The sequence below is a fragment of the Eleutherodactylus coqui genome, chromosome 3 (genome assembly GCF_035609145.1).
Source record: "Eleutherodactylus coqui strain aEleCoq1 chromosome 3, aEleCoq1.hap1, whole genome shotgun sequence".
Taxonomy (NCBI): domain Eukaryota; kingdom Metazoa; phylum Chordata; class Amphibia; order Anura; family Eleutherodactylidae; genus Eleutherodactylus; species Eleutherodactylus coqui.
Window position 1 is genome coordinate 42,732,753 of NC_089839.1, and position 20,883 is coordinate 42,753,635.

The window sequence follows — 20,883 nt, forward strand, 5'->3', positions numbered from 1 at the left end:
CTAGAGCCTCCATGCCCACCTCTATCACATCTTGTATCCAAGCTAGAGGTGACACAACAGGGTACTAGAGCCTGGATGCCCGCCTGTATCACATCTTATATCCAAGCTAGAGGCGGTACAACAGGGTACTCGAGCCTCCATGCCCGCCTGTATCACATCTAGTACCGCCTTTAGCTTTTGTATACTAGATGTGATACAGGCAGGCATGGAGGCTCTAGTACCCTGTTGTACCGCCTCTAGCTTGTATACTAGATGTGATACAGGTGGGCATGGAGGCTCTAGTACCCTGTTGTACCTCCTCTAGCTTGGATGCAAGATGTGATACGGGCGGACATGGAGGCTCTAGTACCCTGTTGTACCGCCTCTAGCTTGGATACAAGATGTGATACGGGCGGGCATGGAGGCTCTAGTTAGTACCCTGTTGTACCGCCTTTAGCTTTTGTATACTAGATGTGATACAGGCGGGCATGGAGGCTCTAGTACCCTGTTGTACTGCCTCTAGCTTGGATGCAAGATGTGATACGGGCGGGCATGGAGGCTCTAGTACCCTGTTGTACCGCCTTTAGCTTTTGTATACAACAGGGTACTAGAGCCTCCATGCCCGCCCGTATCACATCTTGCATCCAAGCTAGAGGCGGTACAACAGGGTACTAGAGCCTCCATGCCTGCCTGTATCACATCTTGTATCCAAGCTGGAGGAGGTACAACAGGGTACTAGAGCCTCCATGCCTGCCTGTATCACATCTTGTATCCAAGCTGGAGGAGGTACAACAGGGTACTAGAGCCTCCATGCTCCCATATCATATCTTGTATTCAAGCTAGAGGTGGTACAACAGGGTACTAGAGCCTCCATGCCCTCCAGTATCACATCTTGTATCCAAGCTAGAGGTGGTACAACAGGGTACTAGAGCCTCCATGCCCGCCTGTATCACATCTAGTATACAAAAGCTAAAGGCGGTACAACAGGGTACTAGAGCCTCCATGCCCGCCCGTATCACATCTTGTATCCAAGCTAGAGGCGGTACAACAGGGTACTAGAGCCTCCATGCCCGCCCGTATCACATCTTGTATCCAAGCTAGAGGCGGTACAACAGGGTACTAGAGCCTCCCTTCAAGGGGTCAGTTTTCTGCAATAAACTTTTGCTCTGATATGGTCTTACTTATACTGACATTACAATCACACAAAGAAAGTTTCATTTGATTCAGATAACTCCTTGCGGGGGAAGTTTTTAAAAATATTTTATGTAATTATTTTTTTATTTTTTTTTTACCCCTTATTTAAACCAGGTAGAAACATATGTTGTTATTTTCCAATTGTAGATTTTATTTCTTTGTAATATATTTATCAATGACCCGGTAGAAGGATTGCACAGTAGATGATGTGTAGATGATACAGAACTATGTAAAGTAATTAACACTAGAGAGGCCAGAACGTGGTTCCAATTGGATCTGGATAAATTGGGGGCTTGAGCAGAAAAGTGCCAATTGAGGTGTAACACTGATAAATGTGAGGTTATACACGTGGGCAGAGGAAATACATGTCACCATTACACACTAAGTGAGAAACCACTGGGGAAGACTGGCATGGAAAAGGACTTGGGTGTTTTAGTGAACTGTAAGCTTAACTGGAGCAATCAGTGTCAGGTAGCTGCTGCCAAGGCAAGTAGGATCACGTGGTGCATCTAAAGAGGTCTAGGGACACATGACGAGAACATTGTTCTTCCTCTTTACAAGTCACTGGTCAGACCACACATGGAGTATTGTGTACTGGTGCCCAAAACGGTCCTCAAGAAGGACATATCAGAGCTTGAGAGGGTACAAAGGTGGGCAGCTAAAGTACTAAACTGAATGGGCGGACTACAATACCCAGAGAGGTTATCAAAATTGAGATTATTTAGTTTTGAAAATAAGACAGCTGAGGAGTGACCTCATAACTATATATTGATATACCAGGGGACAATAATCTCTCCCATCATCTGTTTATACCCAGGACTGTAACAAGGGGGCGCCCTCTACGTCTAGAGGAAAGAAGGTTTCTACACCGACATTCTTTACTGTAAGAGCACTGAGACTATGGAACGCTCTGCCTGGTGATTGAGAACTCCCAGGGGGGTCTTGATGTCTTTCTTGAGTGTCACAATACTACATGTTATAGTCCGGGGATTATTCCGATTGCCAGTCAACTTTGGGGACAACGGGCTGAACTGGATGGACATGGGACTTGTTATTTATATAGCGCCAACTTATTCTACAGCACTTTCAGGTAATTTGGTTTATTACCCCCCGCCAAGCTGAGTACTCATTTTACCGACCTCAGAAGGATGGAAGGCTTGGTTAACCTTGAGCCGGCTACCTGAACCACGCGGTGACTGAACCGGCAACCTTCAGATACTGAGTGAGAGCTTGGGACTGCATTCTGCTGCATTAACACTCTACACCACACAAGGCCCTTATTACATGTGTCTTTTTTCAGCCTAACATAACATTTTACTAGGTCATTGTTTCTACATAACTATGGGGGCAACCATCTTAACTTACAATATGCTTTATATGCTTATATTTAAAGCCTTCCCCTAAAAATCAGATTAGGGCTTATTTTAGGGGTAGGTCTTATTTTTGGGGAAACGCAGCATTAGTTTAGTTAGATTGTGTTTATCTAAACTCTGATAGCAATCGGACCACATTGTATTAGTGCTCAATGCAGAACGCCTGGTAATTCCAAAGGGTTCACTTTTTCCTGCAACTATATGTTGGGTGCAAATAGAACAGAAAGTTTCTTTACTTTTAAATCATCCACATTGTAATGGAAAACTGGTAAATGCAAACAGAAAAGGTAATTGGAAAACAAATAAGAGCCAACCTGATGTCTTCTGCTGTGCAAAGGTACATTCAGGGCATTGAAGTCGCTTATTCCTAGTAAAGAAGAGAAATAATTTATAGGAGGTTGTTACAGGAAGGAACACATTAGCAATCAGATACACTGTGTGGAGACGCAAGGTCAATTATTACACCAGAGACAAGATGGCAATGCAAGAAAACGGGAACGGATAACAATAAAACTCGGCGCTGCATCGGTAAAGTGCTCACAGCAGTCTAAGACCTTGGAATCTGTTCCTCTAATAGAGCTATGAATACATCCACCATATAAAATGTGACACTGGCTATTATTTCGAAGTTCCAACTAATAAACCTTTTATACGGCTGCGGATGAGGCTTTCCTTCCCCATTATTCTTATAATAACTTGCACAATTTAAGAATTCAAAAACAATGAAGAACCATCTTGCTGGACACTAGAGATGAGCGAGTATTGCCTTAGCCGAGTATCTCCCCGCTCGTCTCTAAAGATTCGTGGGCCGCCGGCGGCCGGGGAGAGCGGGGAGGAACGGAGGAGAGATCTCCCTCTCTCCCCGCCGCAACTCACCTGTCACCCGTGCCGGTCCCCGAATCTTTAGAGACGAGCGGGGAGATACTCGGCTAAGGCACTACTCGCTCGAGTAATGTGCCTTAGCGAGTATACTCGCTCATCTCTACTGGACACCTAAAAAGGAAGTCACCAGGACTCGGTAAACGAGGAGCCAATAATAAAGCGGTGTCACAAAAACAAAAAAGTCTGAACTCCGCTCAATTTTTCCATCTCTTGCGACTTCCCTTGCTGACCCCCTCTGTCCTGCACAGAAGCAGGAAACCACAATTCCCTGCAGCTCACCGACTTCAGGTCCCATATGAAGACTCAAATATCAAGGCTAGAGCTCTAGCTGCAATACTCTCAAGTCAAGGTTCTCATTTGAAATCAAATCACAGCACACAAGTGCCAAGTAGTGAAAGGGTTAAAAAAAAAATGTAACCTCCTCGCGTAGATGTCTTTGTCCGATAGAAGCCATGAGTTGAGGCTTTTGCCATGGCAAACTATATGAGGCAAGACTGCAACGTCGTCAACATCTCGGTCCGGCCATAAAAAGCGGTCCCTGACCGCACCCATAAGTACTTCTGTTCAGTTAGGTATTAATATCAATAGCACAAGAAAACTTTAAGTAACTTTATCTGGCATCTTTCCTGCCACCTGAAATCCATCTTGGTTCACAAGATTGCGTAATAGCTCACTGACAGATCAGGTTACATGCTGCCCATAGAAGCCTATGAAGAAAGGAGGGGGGAATGAGATGCCAAGTGAGAGAGGAGTGAAGAATCGTCCACAGATGCTGCTACAGCCAATAGTGTTTTACTGTCTCAGAGTACGATCACATCTGCACTGTTCAGTACTGCTGTATAATGTCCTCCATGATGCTATTACCAATGAGGGTATGCTACATACAGCTAGAGAAGAGGAGACCGTGCGCTCCTAGGTGTACAGCGAGTGGGTAATATCATAGCGGCTAGTCTACACCCACCATTCTCAGGGAAGACTGAGAATTAGAAATGCAGTCTACAGAGGGGGAAGTTAGAAAAAAAAAAAAAAAAAGACATATATACAAGCTATAAAATGGTATTCGTCCTCATGTGCACACAAAGTAACTTATTCTGAAAGGTCACCTGAAACGACAGGTATGATTTAAAGGCCTGGGCTAGTGGCCTTGGGTGTGACACGTCATTAAGCCAAAGATTGCAGCGTCACCCTGTCTGCAGTGAAAGTGAACCCACAAGGAGCCGCAACTTATACATGACAGCGGCAAGAAATCCAGCAGGGTTGTTGTATGACAACTGTAGGTCACAACGCGACCACATATAGTTTCATTACCTGCCATGCAGAAAGGGCGGCAGTGTGATTTTTGGCCGTATGATGTGCCCTACATTGCCATATCATCCAAGCCAAAGCAACAATCTAAGCAATGGTACAGATTGCTATGCTTCGTGCCGGGCCTGCATGACACAGGGAATCTCTAAAATATACTTTTTTTTTTTAAACGATAAGAAAAAAAGCCAGAATTTTGAGTGTTTTCATAGATTTAGTTTGCAACCAGCATTTTTGCCATCTTTATTTTGTAACGCCTAAAATATGCATATTTTTTCTCCAGCGTTTCTGAAGTCCTATACAGCAGTTTACAGGAGGGGGGAAAAAAAACCGCCAAGGGTTGCTGCTTTTCATTAAAGAAAAAAAGGTTTCAAAAAAACCCCACAAAATTCTTTATATGTAGAGTAATTAATAAATTTGCTATACACGAACTCTTCAATGACAGTGCATCTTAATGACCAGGCCCATTTGTCTTTCCATGGTCAGGTTCCAGGAACCATAACGTTTAATTTTTTTTTTTATTCTTTTTTGTCGACAGACTTCTAGGAGGGCTTGTTTTTTTTGTAGGAAGTGTTGTGTTTTTTAATGGCACCCCTTTGGGGTACATATATTGTTACTTCTTGCCTGTCCCACTCTGGTGGTCTCATCTAAGTATTGCTGCCACTTTCATTTCAAAATATTTTTCCCCATTTCCTTCTCTAAAACCTAGGACCGCCTTATAAAGCAAAAAATACAAAAAAGTAAATAGTCCTCCAAGTAGATCCAAGGTGGTCAGAACGAAGATAACATGATCATCTGAGAGGGGAAGGGGGGGAGGCACAGTGCCACCTATTGAAAGGCAGCATTCCTTCAAGTCAAAGTCAGACTTTTTATACAAGCCTTGTTACAATGTTAAAAAGTCTGACTTTGACTTGAAGGAATGCTGCCTTTCAATAGGTGGCACTGTGGAGGATTCCATCTCCCTTATTTGCATATTACCCAGAGGAGCGTGCGTGGCCATTTGAGTCTCCTCACTTAGTTTATAGTTGCTCTCCCTAAGGAGAAAAGATAGCGTTTCTGACCCCCAAACTAACAAAGCTAACACTTGCGCATTTATATATAGTGGGGGAATAGCTATATAATGAATGAATAAATAAAAAAAAAATACTGGAGTGGCCTTTTAAAGAAGTTTTCTGGGACTTGACTATTGAAGAACCATCCTCAGGTTATCAGATCCAGATGCCATGCCGATGGGAGGGTCAGAATTTGCTGTAAACAGCATAAACTGATGAAACCTTCCTGTCAGCTGTACAGAGCAGGACCGTACTTCCATCTAAGGCCAAAGGAGATCCAACGAGCTACTAGATGGAGGTCTCTAATACACTGACCCCTCAATATAGAGGTCTTCTCTAAGGACAGGATAAAACAAAAAACTGGGGACTGCGCTCCAGAAAGAAGTTGCTAAGTGCTCAATGAACCAGTGTGTAAAAAGGCAAAGCTTTTCGGGGCGATTACAGAGCCCTTTTTCAGTGCCATACATCAATTTCTGTAGATAAGGGAGATGGAACAATACCTCTGCAGCACCACCTACTGGAAGGCAGCATTCCTGCAAGTCAATGTTAGACTCTTTATACAAGTCTTGTAACAATAACTGGAAATTGAAAGCCAAGACAAAATCCATACACAGACAGACGTTTCGGGGCGTTTGCCCCTCATCAGTGTGCAGTAGGTTTCTGGCTTGGCTTTATACAGAGTCTAACATTAATTTACAGGAATGCTTCCTCCCAATAGGTGGAGCTGCAGAGGTATTGTTCCATCATCCTTATTTGCATATTACCCAGAGGAGCATGAATGGTTTTATAGGTCTCCTCACTCACTCACCATCTAGGTGCTCTCCCTAAGGAGAAAAGTTAGCATTCCTGATCCAATTACGTAGTTCACACCATGGGTATTTATGTGCTCACACTCACCAAAGTGGAGATTCAGCCTGTGGAGCAAGGCTGACACCCAAGTATGTTGTGGAAAGTTTTTGGAGTTACACTAGATTTCAGTCCATGGTTTCGAGCGCTAGCCCATTTTTAGTTAACTATGGACAGGATGTTAACAATGTCCAAATGACACACACAGGTGTCACATAGTAATAAATAATTCATGGTAAACCAAAGGAGGAGGTTTGTGCGTCCTTACGTTCAGCGCTAGTTTTGTTAAGTCGACCGTACACTTCAGACTATTGTAGCTTTAGGTTCTTTTTTGTTTTCTCCGCTACCTTCTCCGTTTAAGTCAATAACAAACATGGATGTACTTGTCCTACTGTATTATGTATGACTGTCACACCGCTCCGGTGTCTTCCACGGGCGCTGGATCGGTAATGAATATGCAGTTAGCAATGCAGACTTACTGCTATTTTGATAAACAAGAGCGGAAAATAGTAAGAAAAATCTATTATTAATACTAGTTTTCTTAAAATATAAATGGTGGGAGAGACAAGATGGAGAGAAATGCCATTTCTGGGGGCCTCCTGAATTATTGATTCGTCTGCTACCATCTCGGAACAGCAAGAGCTTCACGGTCGGCTGCATGCCTGCCTGGTGTTAAGGGGTTAACCATATAATGAGATAGGAAGAATGTAGTATAAGCTCTGAGTCATAGTTGACTTATATAATACTGAACTGGAGATGTGCCGGGGAGACAAGAGCATTAATTATTCAACGGGACTTTTTTTTTCAGTTTCTTTAAGGAAACGGAGCCTTCCAGCCAAGTAAGGGATTATTGGATTGTTATTCTCTAACTCTACCACATTGTGTGTCCTCATAGACCTTATACCACTCGCCTTATAAATTGTTAATTCCTCTTTACCTCTGATGCAGGATTGGAGAAACAGGATATAAATGACAATATATATGTATTATAGACAGGAGCTCCAAGTACACGGACTCCTAACCACCGGTCTGGCTTCAACAGTCACATCAAATTTGGAAAAACCCCTCCTGAAAATGTCACTTTTGTATTGTAGATTTCTAATTTATGTCTCATGTAAAAATCAGCAAGTCATTCTCCCTTTTGTGTTACAGCAATCATAACTTTTGCAGTTTTCCTGCAATTTGTCTGTAGGACATCTCATATTTTGCAGTTCTAGTTTTTTGAGGAACCAAACTTTTGGGCTTTTTTTTGCCAAGGGAGAAAAAAAAAAGCAATTTCACTATTGTTTCTTTGAATTTGTTTTTATGGCGTTTACTAGGGCCGCCGGCACATGAATGGGTCAGATTCCAGCTGCGCGATCTTGCAGGGGAATCCAACCATGTGACCCCTGCGTACCTGTCCGATGGCTTTGTGTGCAGGTGGCTTTTGTACTGCGGATCTGCCAGCCGTAGCAGATGCGCAGTGCAGAGTGCGACGCGCCGTCGCTAGGCGATGACGCGCATCCGCGGCCCATCTACACTGCTTAATGCAGAAGGCCCGGGGGACGGATGGCTTCCATTGACATCAATGAAAGCGGTATGCACCAAAATAGAACACGCTGCGATTTTCCCACCCTGAGTGGTGCGGAGGGGTAATCGAGGTTGATTTTTACTTGTGGGCAGGAAAAAGCGGTTTTAAATGTTATGGGTAGTATTTGCTCTGGGATCTAGAGGCGGATGCCCACTCCAGATCCCGCAGTGAAAATACGCCCATTAGCAGGCGGCCTAAGTGGAATATATTAACTTTATTACGATTAAGATTATAAGTTTATAGAAGGTTTCATTATGATGTTAGAGTTTTTTTTATGTACAGTAAACCCTTGAGTAGCATTGGTTTTAAGTAAAGCTGTTTTCAACTAGAGTCGATGTGTCAGGGCAGCGGCGGTCCCTCAAATAAAGTTGCATTCCTCAGATAAGGGCGCAGACCGCACCATGACCCCGGGCCCCCCTCAGTGAGCCGGCGCGCTGCTGATGCCGGTTACTTCCTGTTTCTCCTGCATCAGTGCACGCCTACTCCTTCCCCTCCCCTCCCCTCTCCACAGTGCCGGATGAACGTTGCTGTGTCTGCCTGCCTCCTGACAGAGTACAGCAGCTGAATCCTTAAAGTGCCGGCTGAACGCTGCCTGCCTCCTGAATCCCCACTGTACTGCAAAATGTAAGTACTGTACAGATGAGTACAGTATAGAAACGTTTGCAAATAAATACTGCAGTCCTATGTCAAAGCACAGATAACACAACGATACATACTGCTAATGATGTCCCGGCAGTCCTATGTCAAAGCACAGATAACAGTGATACGTACTGCTATAATGATGTCCCTGCCATGTTAATTTATTCTTTACAGTTGTGTTTTATATTCATTCAGTATTGTTATTGTTTTTGGTATTAAAGACCAGAGTTATTCTCTATTAAATGGGGTTTGGTGTGTTTTTTGGAATGTCTAGAACCAATAACTGGATTTACATTAATTCCTATGGAAATAATGTCCTCAACTAACATTGATTTCTACTAAAGTCTATTGCTTCCGGACGGATTAATGACGTTAGTTGAGGTTCTACTGTACATATTACATACACAGATGTATTACACACACACACACACACACACACTTTTTTTTCTGTTGACCGAGCCAATGGCTTGTAGATTTTATTGGTACATTTCTGCGGTATATTCATCTTTAGTTAATTTTTATTCCTGTTTTAGGGAGATAAAATAAATACATACAGTTATTATGGAATTGTATTTGTTTTATTCTTCCTTACTGAATTAACCATGCTGCATCAATGTAATATTTTGTACTACAGATTATTACGGATGTGGCGATACCAATTATGCGTAGGTTTTTTTGTTCTTTTTATTTTCAATCTCTTAAGCCTTGTGTGAGGAGGGGGGGGGAAAAATTGTTCTATAAAAACTATTTCAGATGCCGTGGTCTGCCATGACTGCGGTATCCACAGGATCAAATGGTGTAGAGGAGTGATTAGATGAGCAAGTCCTCATCATTGTACTCGTTCTGTGAAAAAAAGACCCTTATATGTGACAGCCAGTGAGCAATTATGCTCCCTGATTGATGGAAGCACAATAACAAACAAGACTTCATGCCATCCCTTCCTTGTGACAGGAAAAAGAGACCCACTCCACACACCGACTGAATAGTGACAGCTGTCAAGTCCCCATTTCCAACTGCACATACAAAGGCTATAGCTCTGACTCTGTAGCTTTGGCTTTAAAGTGACACCAAAAACATGTCCGTAGCACAGATAGAACCAGAGCGAATACACTTTGAAGCCTGGTTCATCCAAAGCCTTAATGTCCTTTTCCTGCAGAATAAACAGAGCTCCTCTAAAACTGTAGGAGGGGGAGACACGATGAAAGTTATCAGTGCGCATGTGTTCACCCCTTTTACTATGAAGCCCTGAAATAAGGTTTGGCCCCTTAATATAATTAGTTGAAGAAGTTCCCCTTGTGTGCTAAGTGTCACATGTGGTCAGGCCCCACCAAGTTTGCAATACTACCAACTAAGCAACATGAAGACCAAGGAGCTCTCCAAAACAGCTCAGAGACCGAGTTGCAGAGAAGTATAGATCAGGGTTGAGTTATATCTCAAATGTTGAACATCCTGCGGAGCGCCATTACATCCATTACAACACAATGGAAAGAATAATGTGGCGCAACTTCAAATCTAACATAAGAAGGAACCCACCAAAACTGCTAGACGGAGCAAGGAGGGAGTACATCCGAAACTCAAAGACACGAAGGATAACACTGACGGAGCGACTAAGATCCACAGGGGAGATGGAAGCATCTGTCCCCAAGACCAATATATGCTATACACTGCACCAAGTGGGGCTTTATCATCTACCAGGACATTAGTATATTAGAAAAGAGGGCCCAATACCGCCGCCCTTGGTACCCCACTAGTAACTGTGACCCATTCAGAGTATGTACCATTTATACCCACCCTCCGCTTTCTATCGTTGAGCCAGTTACTTACCCATTTATATACATTCTTATACAGACCAAGTATTCTCACTTTATATACCAAACTTCTATCACATAATTCCCTTAGAATCCCGGGGGTGTAGGACATTGGGACCAAACGATTGGTCTATTGTAATCTTTTTAAGGCAGCTTGGCACTTCTTTCCTGGGTTAGACTGGTAAAATTTAATGGAGAGTTTACTTTATCACTCTGCATTTCACCTCTCATTGTCCTGGCCAAAAAAAAGCTATTTAAAGAGATTTGCTTTATCCTCATCGCTCTACGGTTTTTCCTTCATAACTTTTTAAAAAGGGCCAACACTTTCAGTTTAAATTGTTTTTTTGCCATTTATATTGAAGAACAGTTTAGGGCTAGTTTTACTGTCTTTGGAAAGGAGTCTGTCGCCACCTTTGCTGCTTTTATTTGCTTTTTACATAATTCATTTTTTTTTCCTTATAGGTTTTTAATGCTTCTTCGCTGCCCTCTTGTTTTAGTAGTTTAAATGCTTTCTTTTTGTTGTTTATTGCCCTTTTTACATCTTCATTGAGCCACATTGATTTTGTCCTATGCCTGACCTTTTTATTCCTGTAAGGTATGAACCGCTCATAGTGAGTATTTAAGATGTTTTTATACATTTCCCGTTTATTGTCTGTACTCTTATTTCTGAGGGCATTATCCCAGTCAATAAGGTTAAGGGCATCTCTAAGCAGATCGAACTTTGCCTTCCTAATGTTTAGTGTTTTCATAGCTTCCCGATAAAACTCTCTTTTGAGAGACAAGTGGAAATGTATTATATTATAGTCATTATTTCCCCGATGCCCCCCAACCTGCACCTCTGTTACTATGCCAGGTCTATTGTTTAACAGTAAGTCTAAAATAGCCGTTCAAGTTGGGTCCTGTACAGGTTGCTAAAGGTAATTCTCTTTAATTACTGAAATGTCAAGAAGCTTGCTGCAGACAGTAACTTATCAAGCGGGAAGAAATTGGGGGAGTTTTGCCTGTAAGAATAGGGGAAGCATTTTTTCTTACAAGCTATATTTCATTAAAAAACAAAAACACAGCATTTATATAAAAGGTGGAGATTAAAGATGAGCGAGCATACTCGTTAAGGTGATTTACTCGAGAGAGCATTGCCTTTTTCGAGTACCTGCTGGCTCGTCCCTGAAGATTCGGGGGGGGGGGCTGCGAAGGGCGGGGGCCGGCGGAGGGGAGCGGAGTGGAGAGTGAGAGAGATCTCTCTCCCTCCCGATCCCCTACGCAACCCCCCGCATCTTCAGGGACGAGCCAGCAGGTACTCGAAAAAGGCGATGCTTTCTTAAGTATATCGCCTTACCGAGTATGCTCGCTCATCTCTAGTGGAGATCAATGATCACTGGAGAAGAAAACCGTTCCATCACCAGCACTGAATATTAGCCATACTCACTTGTATCATTGAACGGTACTTTCTCCCCGATGACCCCCAGAGACTCCTCCAGTCGACTGCTCAGGTCTGAATGAAGAGTTTTCAGCTGGTTCTGGCTGATGAGGCAGAGAATACATTTCAGATGTGGAAAACAAAAGCTTTTATTTCAGTTTAAGATAAATTATTGGATCATAAACATACAGCTTCAAGATGTGCAGTGAGGACATGTTGGGGAGGAAGGGGGATGGGGACACTCCAAGTTGTGCATTTCCACCACTTCCCTGAAGCAAAAGTAGATTTTCTTGTAATATAAAGGATATGTGCAGTTTTGCAACCAAGTATTTTATTGCATTGATGTATATAAGTAGGGGGGAAAAAAACAAACTTTGGCCTACCCTGTTTTCCTGAAAATAAGCCCTAGCATTATTTTTAAATAATGTCCAGACAGCTATACATGTAAAAAAAATATTTTGGTGCAAAAAGTAATATAAGACCCCATCTTATTTTCGGGGAAACACCGTAGTTCACATCAGCATAATACTGTTAAGCTTTTTTTTGTTATTTTGTTTAAGTAGATGGATGGTAAAAGTCCCTTGGTGCAAGCACCGAGTCATGACTGACTCCTTGGGTAATGTCACATTGTGTCATTTTCTAGGCGACTGTTTTTGCAGGGTTGTTTGCCATTGCCTTCCCGTGGTCGCCCTCCTCCACTCCCGACTTGACTACTGCAACTCGCTACTGCACCAGACTCGCTCGACTCCAATCCATATTAAATGCGGCAGCTAGGCTCATTTTTCTATCCAGCCGTTACTCAGATGCCTCTGCACTATGCCAGTCGCTGCATTGGCTGCCCATCCACTACAGAACTAAATTTAAACTCCTCACCCACAAAGCTCTGCATGGTGCCTCGCCACCATACATCGCCTCCCTCCTGTCAATATACCACCCAGCCCACTTACTCTGATCCGCTGACAAACTCCGACTAAACACCCCTGTAATACGAACCTCACATGCTCTTCTCCAGGACTTCACCAGAGCAGCACCCATCCTCTGGAACGCTCTACCCCAAGGCATCCGGACGATTCCCAATGCACGAAATTTCAGACGTGCCTTGAAAACGCACCTCTTCAGGGAAGCATATCAAACCCCTGACCTAGTCCCACGTCTCTCCCTATGGCCAAGAGACAGCAATTTGCCCTTGTTTATCTGCTTATTCTCCCACCATGGGACCAAATATATATTTTTAACATTTTTATTATTTAAGGCATAACTAAACGTTTAAATAACTTTTCAGAATAAGCAGCCACATGTGTACGTGAGGAACAACATCCTTCCTGACCATCATATGACTTGTACTCTGCCTTTTTTTAGCCGCTTTTCTCTCTGCAGGCTCAATTCCTAATTTTTAGTTTTCTCTGAACTCAGCTCCAGGATGGATGGAGACTATCTTCCACGTTGTCTTGCATACACTGCACATAAATGGGAAGGGGGGGGGGGGGGGGCAGTACAAATTCCTTGTCTCTAAGCACATCTAAAAGCAGTAGCAGCAGTTTTTCATCAACTCCGTCCCATTTACTTGATTGGAGATCTGTGCCATAGTCAATACAATGTGTTCATTTTTTTCTTTAGATATATAGATTGTTGCATCCAGATCCACAGCTAGAATACAAATCCACACCAGCAATCCCAACTTAAAGTGAACCTCCAGTGCCAAGTGGGCATTGGTAGTCCGAGACACTTTGCCTTGCTTTTGGATTGGTCAGCACTGCTCACGTGTCCAGAACTGGCCAATTAGAGTGCAAGTGGATTTTTTTTGTTGAAGTAAAATTGCAAAGTAGATACGGCTGAGCTAAAACAGACTAAAATTGGTGGTCGAGGGTAATTATTGTATATTTGGTTTAGTGTACCTTTTGCATGAGAGGATTGTATTAAAAAGGGGTTATATGGAGAAATACTTGCCTGATCCAGTCTGGGTCCTGTGGTGTCAACACCCCCACTTCCAGCCCAGCTCCAACTCCCCCGATATTGCATCTTCCTCCACCCTCTTTTGGTTGGTGAGGTCACTGCAGGGGACTGGCTGTCAGGCTCATTTCAATAACCAAGCCAGGCCCCATTTCTGTATCGGCAGTGACAGAGAAGGGGGCCAGCTTAGCTCCTGAAATGAGAGAGTCGACTTCCTGTGATTATTTCACGGATAATGAAGGGATTTCCACACCACATCATCCAGCGTCAGAGCCGGGCTGGAAGTGACAGGACCCGCACCACCTCCATGGATAACTCTTCATGTCTCAGCACCCAATGCCCATGCAAAATGTGCTGCATTGTGCAGAAAGTCTAAAATTGATGCATGTAATTATTAAGAGATATATACATTTTTGGGGAACTGGAAGAGGCCTTTATTTCTCATTTTCATCATTTTATATATTTAGTATTTTTTTATCTTTCTATATTTTATTAACCATTTTTTTTTACACTATGGGGGCACAGATTAGCAGGAAACACATTAACTATGTGCTCCCTGCTGTGCCCATATACAGAGCAATGGAAATAGCCCATTAGAGTACCTGTTACCACCATAGACTTGCAGATGTAGAGCGTTTCTTCTCAGTATCCTTCAAGCCCCCTTCCTGCACAGGGAATCTCTATGCCTGTTCCAATGTTGTGAATGCTGAAGCAATGCATCTGCATTTGGGATCGGTGCACTCAATATGGCTGCTGTGTCTTAAGAGTTGTGACAGGTAACTGATTACTTCAGATCCCTATCACAGTACGTTACAGTGTGACAGCCCAATCCTACCGACACGCAGAAGAGGATAGTGCTAGAAAACGCAGCACGAAAATTTACAGACTTCTGGCATGGGGACCATATTATTAGACTGTTCTAGGTGCGCACCAGGTAAATTATGTTGTACTGCAATACACAACAGTTATCAGCTCTGAAAATCAGTGTAACAAGTGTGTCTTTACAGCAAAGTCCATTGGACGGGATCCTGCAATGGGTTAAATCAATATCTCCTATAGACTGGTACTAACAGTGGCATCATTTACATGCAAATAGTCCTCTGTTATGGCACAAGTAAGGGCCCTTTAACAAGGAATGACCTGTCAGGCACAGATGCCCGACAGGTTGCCCAATAATGGTTGTTTCTGTGCTTCTACATAGCAATAATCATCGCTCAGTGAATGGAGGTCGTGCCGGATGGGAATCGTTGCGTCCCGGCTACCTCCATTCACAGTAAACAGGCAGTCGCTCACAGATGAGCAACTGCCTGTTTATACGGGCCGATCGTCATTCAGTTTTTAAGCATGCATAAACTGAACGACAAACGATATTATATTAATGCCTTATAATGAATTCTCTCATCGTTCTTCGTTCACTCGATGCATGCATTTTAACTAAATCACGGGAATCTGAACGATTTATCTGCCAGTGTAAAAAGGTACTTAAGGCCCTTTTAGACGCAACAATTCTCGCTCAAAATTCGCTCAAAGCCGTCTTTTGAGCGAGAATCGTTGTGTCTAACTGCACTGACATCGTGCAGATTTTGTTAACCAGTAGCTGATTGTTCTCCTTTAGTGTGCTGAAAGAGAACGATCAGCCTTATCAGGAGTTCACAGTGGGATACAGCTGATACTATTGTTTCAGCTGTATCTCGCTCCCTGAACACAGGGGGGGTATGAAGAACACAGTGGTCCAGCTGTGTTCTTCATTCTCCGCATGGAGCGCACAGCTGTATACCAGCTGAGCGCTCCGTCAACAGCCGTGGTATGAAGAACACAGCGGTCCAGCTGTGTTCTGAATACCCCACTCAGAGCGTTTGGCTGTATACCAGCTGAGCGCTCCGAGCAGAGAACAGTTGGTTGCAGAAGACAAGCGGGGTCTTCTGCATCCTCCGCTCGAAGCGCAAGGTGATCGTTTGAGCCATCATCTCGCCCTGAAAATGCACACAACGATTATCGCTCAAAAGACATCTTTTGAGCGATAATCTTTGTGTCTAAACCAGGTTTTAGGCTGTTTTTTGTTCTACATCACTTAAGCACTTACCAGTCCTCTGACCGCAGCCGGCATTCCTTCGCCTCCTTCTCCAGGCCCTGAGCTTTTACCTAAAGGAAGCAACACAGAAATTAGATGAAAGTGCATTGTCATCATTTACCTCTTCGTTCATTGCAGGGAGGAATAAATTATGAATGTGTGCAGAAACTATCATGTCCTGAAATCACTACAGCTGTAGCTCATAACGAGGAGGGAGTACTTTTAGTGCACTACAAAAAAAACAAGCCTCAATCCAGTAAATGCCATATAGTAACGCAAGTAAAACACAATATACTGAACAGTTTCCAGCAGAACTTATAGGGCACTTCATTATTTCAGAAAAAAAAAAAATCTGCAGGTCTGGTGTGTGTGTGTATATATATATATATATTAGAACAACAAATATAAAATGGTTTATTGCCCACTGTATAAAAAAAAATAAACAAACCCATACACTCATTTATTCTGTACAGGCCATTAAAGGGGTTATCCCACTTCTATCTGATTTGCTGCAAGGAGCAAACAGCTCTGTACATGGCGCAGTGGCGCGGATCGGTATTGCAAGCTCAGTCCCATTAACTTTAATAGGACTCAGCCTGCAGTACCAACACATACCACTGCGCAATGTATAGAGTAGTCTGCTTCAAAACAGACTGCAGGGAGAAAACCCGTTTCATGCGCGGTCATATAATATTAAAAAAAACAATTCAGGTGGAGCAGCACTGAATTGACCAACAATGCAAACTTTCAGTTCCTCTATTGATTCAGTTATGTGGCTGTAGACTTTTTTTTACTTTCTGATAACCCCATAGAAAAAAATCTAGGGGTGACAAGTCTCAGCACTGAAGAGGCCGTTCTACCGGACCTGTCCGCCCGACGCAGTGCCTAGGGAACATGTTGTTGAACCAATTAGTACCCACTGTGGCAGCACCTCGTCTTGCTGCCATTACAGTTTGCCAATATTGTAGTGATCAATAAGACGTGGGTAGACCGTATCCTGGAACAGTTCCAGGTAGGTTTTCCCTGTGACCCGATGAATCCATTATAAGCCGCCCTGCCCCACACCATCACCCATGGGCCTTCGCCATCATGCTCAATTTGGACCTGAAGACTTTGTGTGTGCCAATAAGACGCAGTAATGACAGTTAACGGATCCTGACAGATGAAATTTTGCCCATCTGCCCATATCACCCTCTTCATCGATGTCGGCTCGTCCTGTAACGGATTCAGACACTCCTCAGCAAACTGCAAACGTAGATCCGGATTGTCTTCATCTAACTTATTACGCGTGCGTGATACGGGTGAAGCTTCATATTTGCCACAATAGGTTGCAATGTTGTTCCTTGCAAGTTTGTGGCTGCATTTTAGCAAATGGAGTTAGGGATTTGGTCGTCCTCAAAGCTGAGAAATGCAGGCAGATACTTATCCATAATACAATACCATCAGGGAGGCGTCTGATCCGCTGCAGAAACAATTTGGAGCCAAAAAACAACCCTAAACATCCATCCAAAGTCATTATCTTCGTTGTATGGAAGAACAAGAAGTCCTGGAGGTGATGATATGGCTACACACAAAGCTCTGATCTCATCATCTTCCAGTCTGACTGAAATAAGCGGTCAAGGAAAGGAAAGCATGGAGAACATTGATGCATAAAAGGGACTGAAAGTCGGCCTCCACTGAATGGATGATCATCAATTGACAAAAATAAACTATTAACCCTTTCCAATCCACTGTCTGACGTCTGAAGACATTGCGATTTAAAGGGGTTGTCCCGCGCCGAAACGTTTTGGTTTTTTTTGCATAGGCCCCCCCCCCCGTTCAGCGCAGGAAAAACCCAAGGGATGTGATGAAATAAAAAAAAAAAAAATGTTACTTACCTAAATCCCCTGTCTGCAGCTTCTTCGTTCTTTTCCTCCAAGATGGCCGCCGGGATCTTCACCCACGATGCACCGCGGGTCTTCTCCCATGGTGCACCGTGGGCTCTGTGCGGTCCATTGCCAATTCCAGCCTCCTGATTGGCTGGAATCGGCACACGTGACGGGGCGGAGCTACGCAATGACGCGTAGAAGGGGCGGAGCCAGAGCGCCGCTCGTGCCCGGATAGACCAGAAGGGAGAAGACCCTTCTGCGCAAGCGCGTCTAATCGGGCGATTAGACGCTGAAATTAGACGGAGCCATGGAGATGAAGACACCAGCAACGGAGTGGGTAAGTGAATAACTTCTGTATGGCTCAAATTTAATGCACGATGTATATTACAAAGTGCATTAACCCTTTCCAATCCAATTTGTATTGTGGTTTTCCTAGGGGGCTGACTCTTTTTCTGCTGTTATACAACAGCGCTATATGCTGGCTAAAGCCAATACTGCATGAGGTGACATGTAAGATAGGCTCCGACAGCAGAGAGGCTGGCAATATACAGTAAGAGAACCCTGACGGACATCTTCCAACATCGGAGCAGTACAGCCTTAAATCATAATGTCTTCAGACGTCAGACAGTGGATTGGAAAGGGTTAATATGGCCATACAGAAGTGCTGAACCCCACTTACTTTCGCGGGACAACCCCTTTAAGGCTGTACAGCTCCGATGCTGGAAGACGTCCATCAGGGTTCTCTTACTGTATATTGCCAGCCTCTCTGCTGTCGGAGCCTATCCAACGTGTCACCTCAGGCAGTACTGGCTCTAGCCAGCAGATAGCGCCGTTGTATGTCAGAAAAAGAAGAAGTCCCCTAGGAAAACCAGGATACAAATTGGATTGGAAAGGGTTAACACTTCTATTTTTGAAAACATTCTTACTTTGCAGCATTTTTCCCACAGCACTGCCATCTATACTAGTCGGTGACTACAGCACTGCGCCTACTTAATGACATCCAGCTGGTCTGGTTTTTCCAGTCTGTTTATTTTGGTCTTTGAATATGTTCATATTGTTTGCAGACGTTCATCGCCGTTCCCAGTCTCCCGTGTTCTTCTATACTTTGTCAATGTGCATGCACCTTCCCTTGCGAGTATTGTGTGCCCCGATCAGGACGCCTCTTCTCTTAGCATGGGGACATCCGCGCACCAACATTCTGCATTAGTGCATGTATCGTTTACACCGAATGGGCACACATTGTGGGTCCCATGCATTTGCATAATGGCGCTTGCTCTTACTTGGGAGGGCACTTGTGTCTTTATGTAACACTTGCATCCTCTCCTCTGGACTACAAGCCTGTTTGATCACTTCAAAATGTGAGATTCATTTTGCTAGATTCGGTAGAAACGCTGCAACATCGTTCTCCTGACGAAGCTAGTGAGATAACGATACTTGCTTACCGCCTGCTGACTGCGCTCAGGGTTGTTGGGTCCTCTCATTTTACTCTACCGGGAGTTTCTAAAAGATGGACCGAATTTCAAAGCAGTATATCTCATGATGGTTACAACTACACAAAAAGTTACCAGCTGTATAATCCAATGGTTCCCAAATTTTTTCAGCCATGGAGCTCTTTTTAAAGCAAAAGTTTCTCGTGGAGCCCCAAAGCGGGACAGAGGGTGTGGTCAAGGGAGGGGTTAGGGGCGTGGCTTATCACATGCTTTTTACTTCCTTCTTAATAAAAAGGACAGGGCCGTTTAGGAAAAACAAAACCGGGAAGGAACACTGGATGGGCTATTTAAAATTAGCATGCTGCGGAATTAAATCCCGCACCCCATGTTAATATCCGCACAGGTTTTGTACAGATATTTTCAACAGTGTGTGAATGAGATCTTCAAAATCCCATCCACTTTGCTGCTACAGCTACTGGCAATTCTGCAGCAAATCCGTCCAGTGTAGTAATAGTGACCTCCCTATAATGACCCCAGTAGCGACAGGGTCCCTCCATTGCCGCCCCAGTAGTTATAGAGTCCCCCTATTGCCACTATGCGCTTCAGATGCAAGTAGAGGAAGGGGTTAAATTACTTACTACACATATCCTTCTCTGTCTCTGCTGCACCAGAGGGAGATTACAGGCAGCAGAGATGATGGATGGAAGGCTGTGAGAACAGGAAGTAACTTAACCCCTTTCTCTACCTGAAGCTAGAGGTTTAGCAGTGCAGATTACAATAGGGGCGATTGGAACAGCTGTGGGTCCCCTTGAAGTCTCGGGCCCAGGGTGGTCACCCCAATTGCCCCTATTGGGCTACTCTTTGGCTGGAGTCACACGGGACAGAATTGCCAGCAGAATGACTGCAGCGGACATCCCGATGCAGATCAGCCGCGGAATGCCTACCTCCAAACACGCACCATTTGTGGTGGGTTTTAAAACGGGTTTCATCGCGGATTCCTGTGCAGAATTTATCCCCTTATTGAGAAGAGGCGACTTCCGCAGCGGAAATTCTGCGCCGCAACGAAGATGCCACACGGGTTTTGTGCGGGTTTTTCTCACAACAGGTGGACGAGATTTTCAAAATCTTGTCCACTTTGCTGCTACTGTAAGTGCAGTGGAATTCCCATGCGGAGGGTCTGCACGGATATCCCCCCCCCCCCCCCATGTGAACCCAGCCTTAAGATGCCTTCACACTGGTGAGAATATCGTCCGAGATTCGTGCGTTGTGAGACACACAAATATAAAAGCTATTCTTTTGAATGGGTTCATTGACATTTGCAATGTTTTCCTGCATAGCACAATGATGCGATGCGATTCTATGAGGGGAAACACATGGCAGCATGCCCTTTCTTTTTGCGGGATCACCCATTGCTTTCAATGTGGCCGGAGGCAGCAGCACCAACCCCAGTGAAAACAATGGAAGAACTCCGCGATTGTCTGCTGCCGCGGTGATGCAAGGCT

The 20,883-nt window shown here is 44.0% G+C and overlaps 1 protein-coding gene across 1 annotated transcript in view; it reads right to left on the reverse strand.

The window, feature by feature from the left end:
- The window catches only part of PPP1R21 (protein phosphatase 1 regulatory subunit 21), an 83,043-nt gene that overhangs the window by 47,474 nt on the left and 14,686 nt on the right, over window positions 1–20,883 (reverse strand). The window contains exons 6-8 of the mRNA XM_066595524.1: window positions 16,096–16,154; window positions 12,072–12,166; window positions 2,861–2,913 (exon numbers count right to left, since the gene is read on the reverse strand). Coding sequence (XP_066451621.1) covers window positions 2,861–2,913; window positions 12,072–12,166; window positions 16,096–16,154 — 207 coding nt within the window. The remainder of the gene's footprint in view (window positions 1–2,860; window positions 2,914–12,071; window positions 12,167–16,095; window positions 16,155–20,883) is intronic.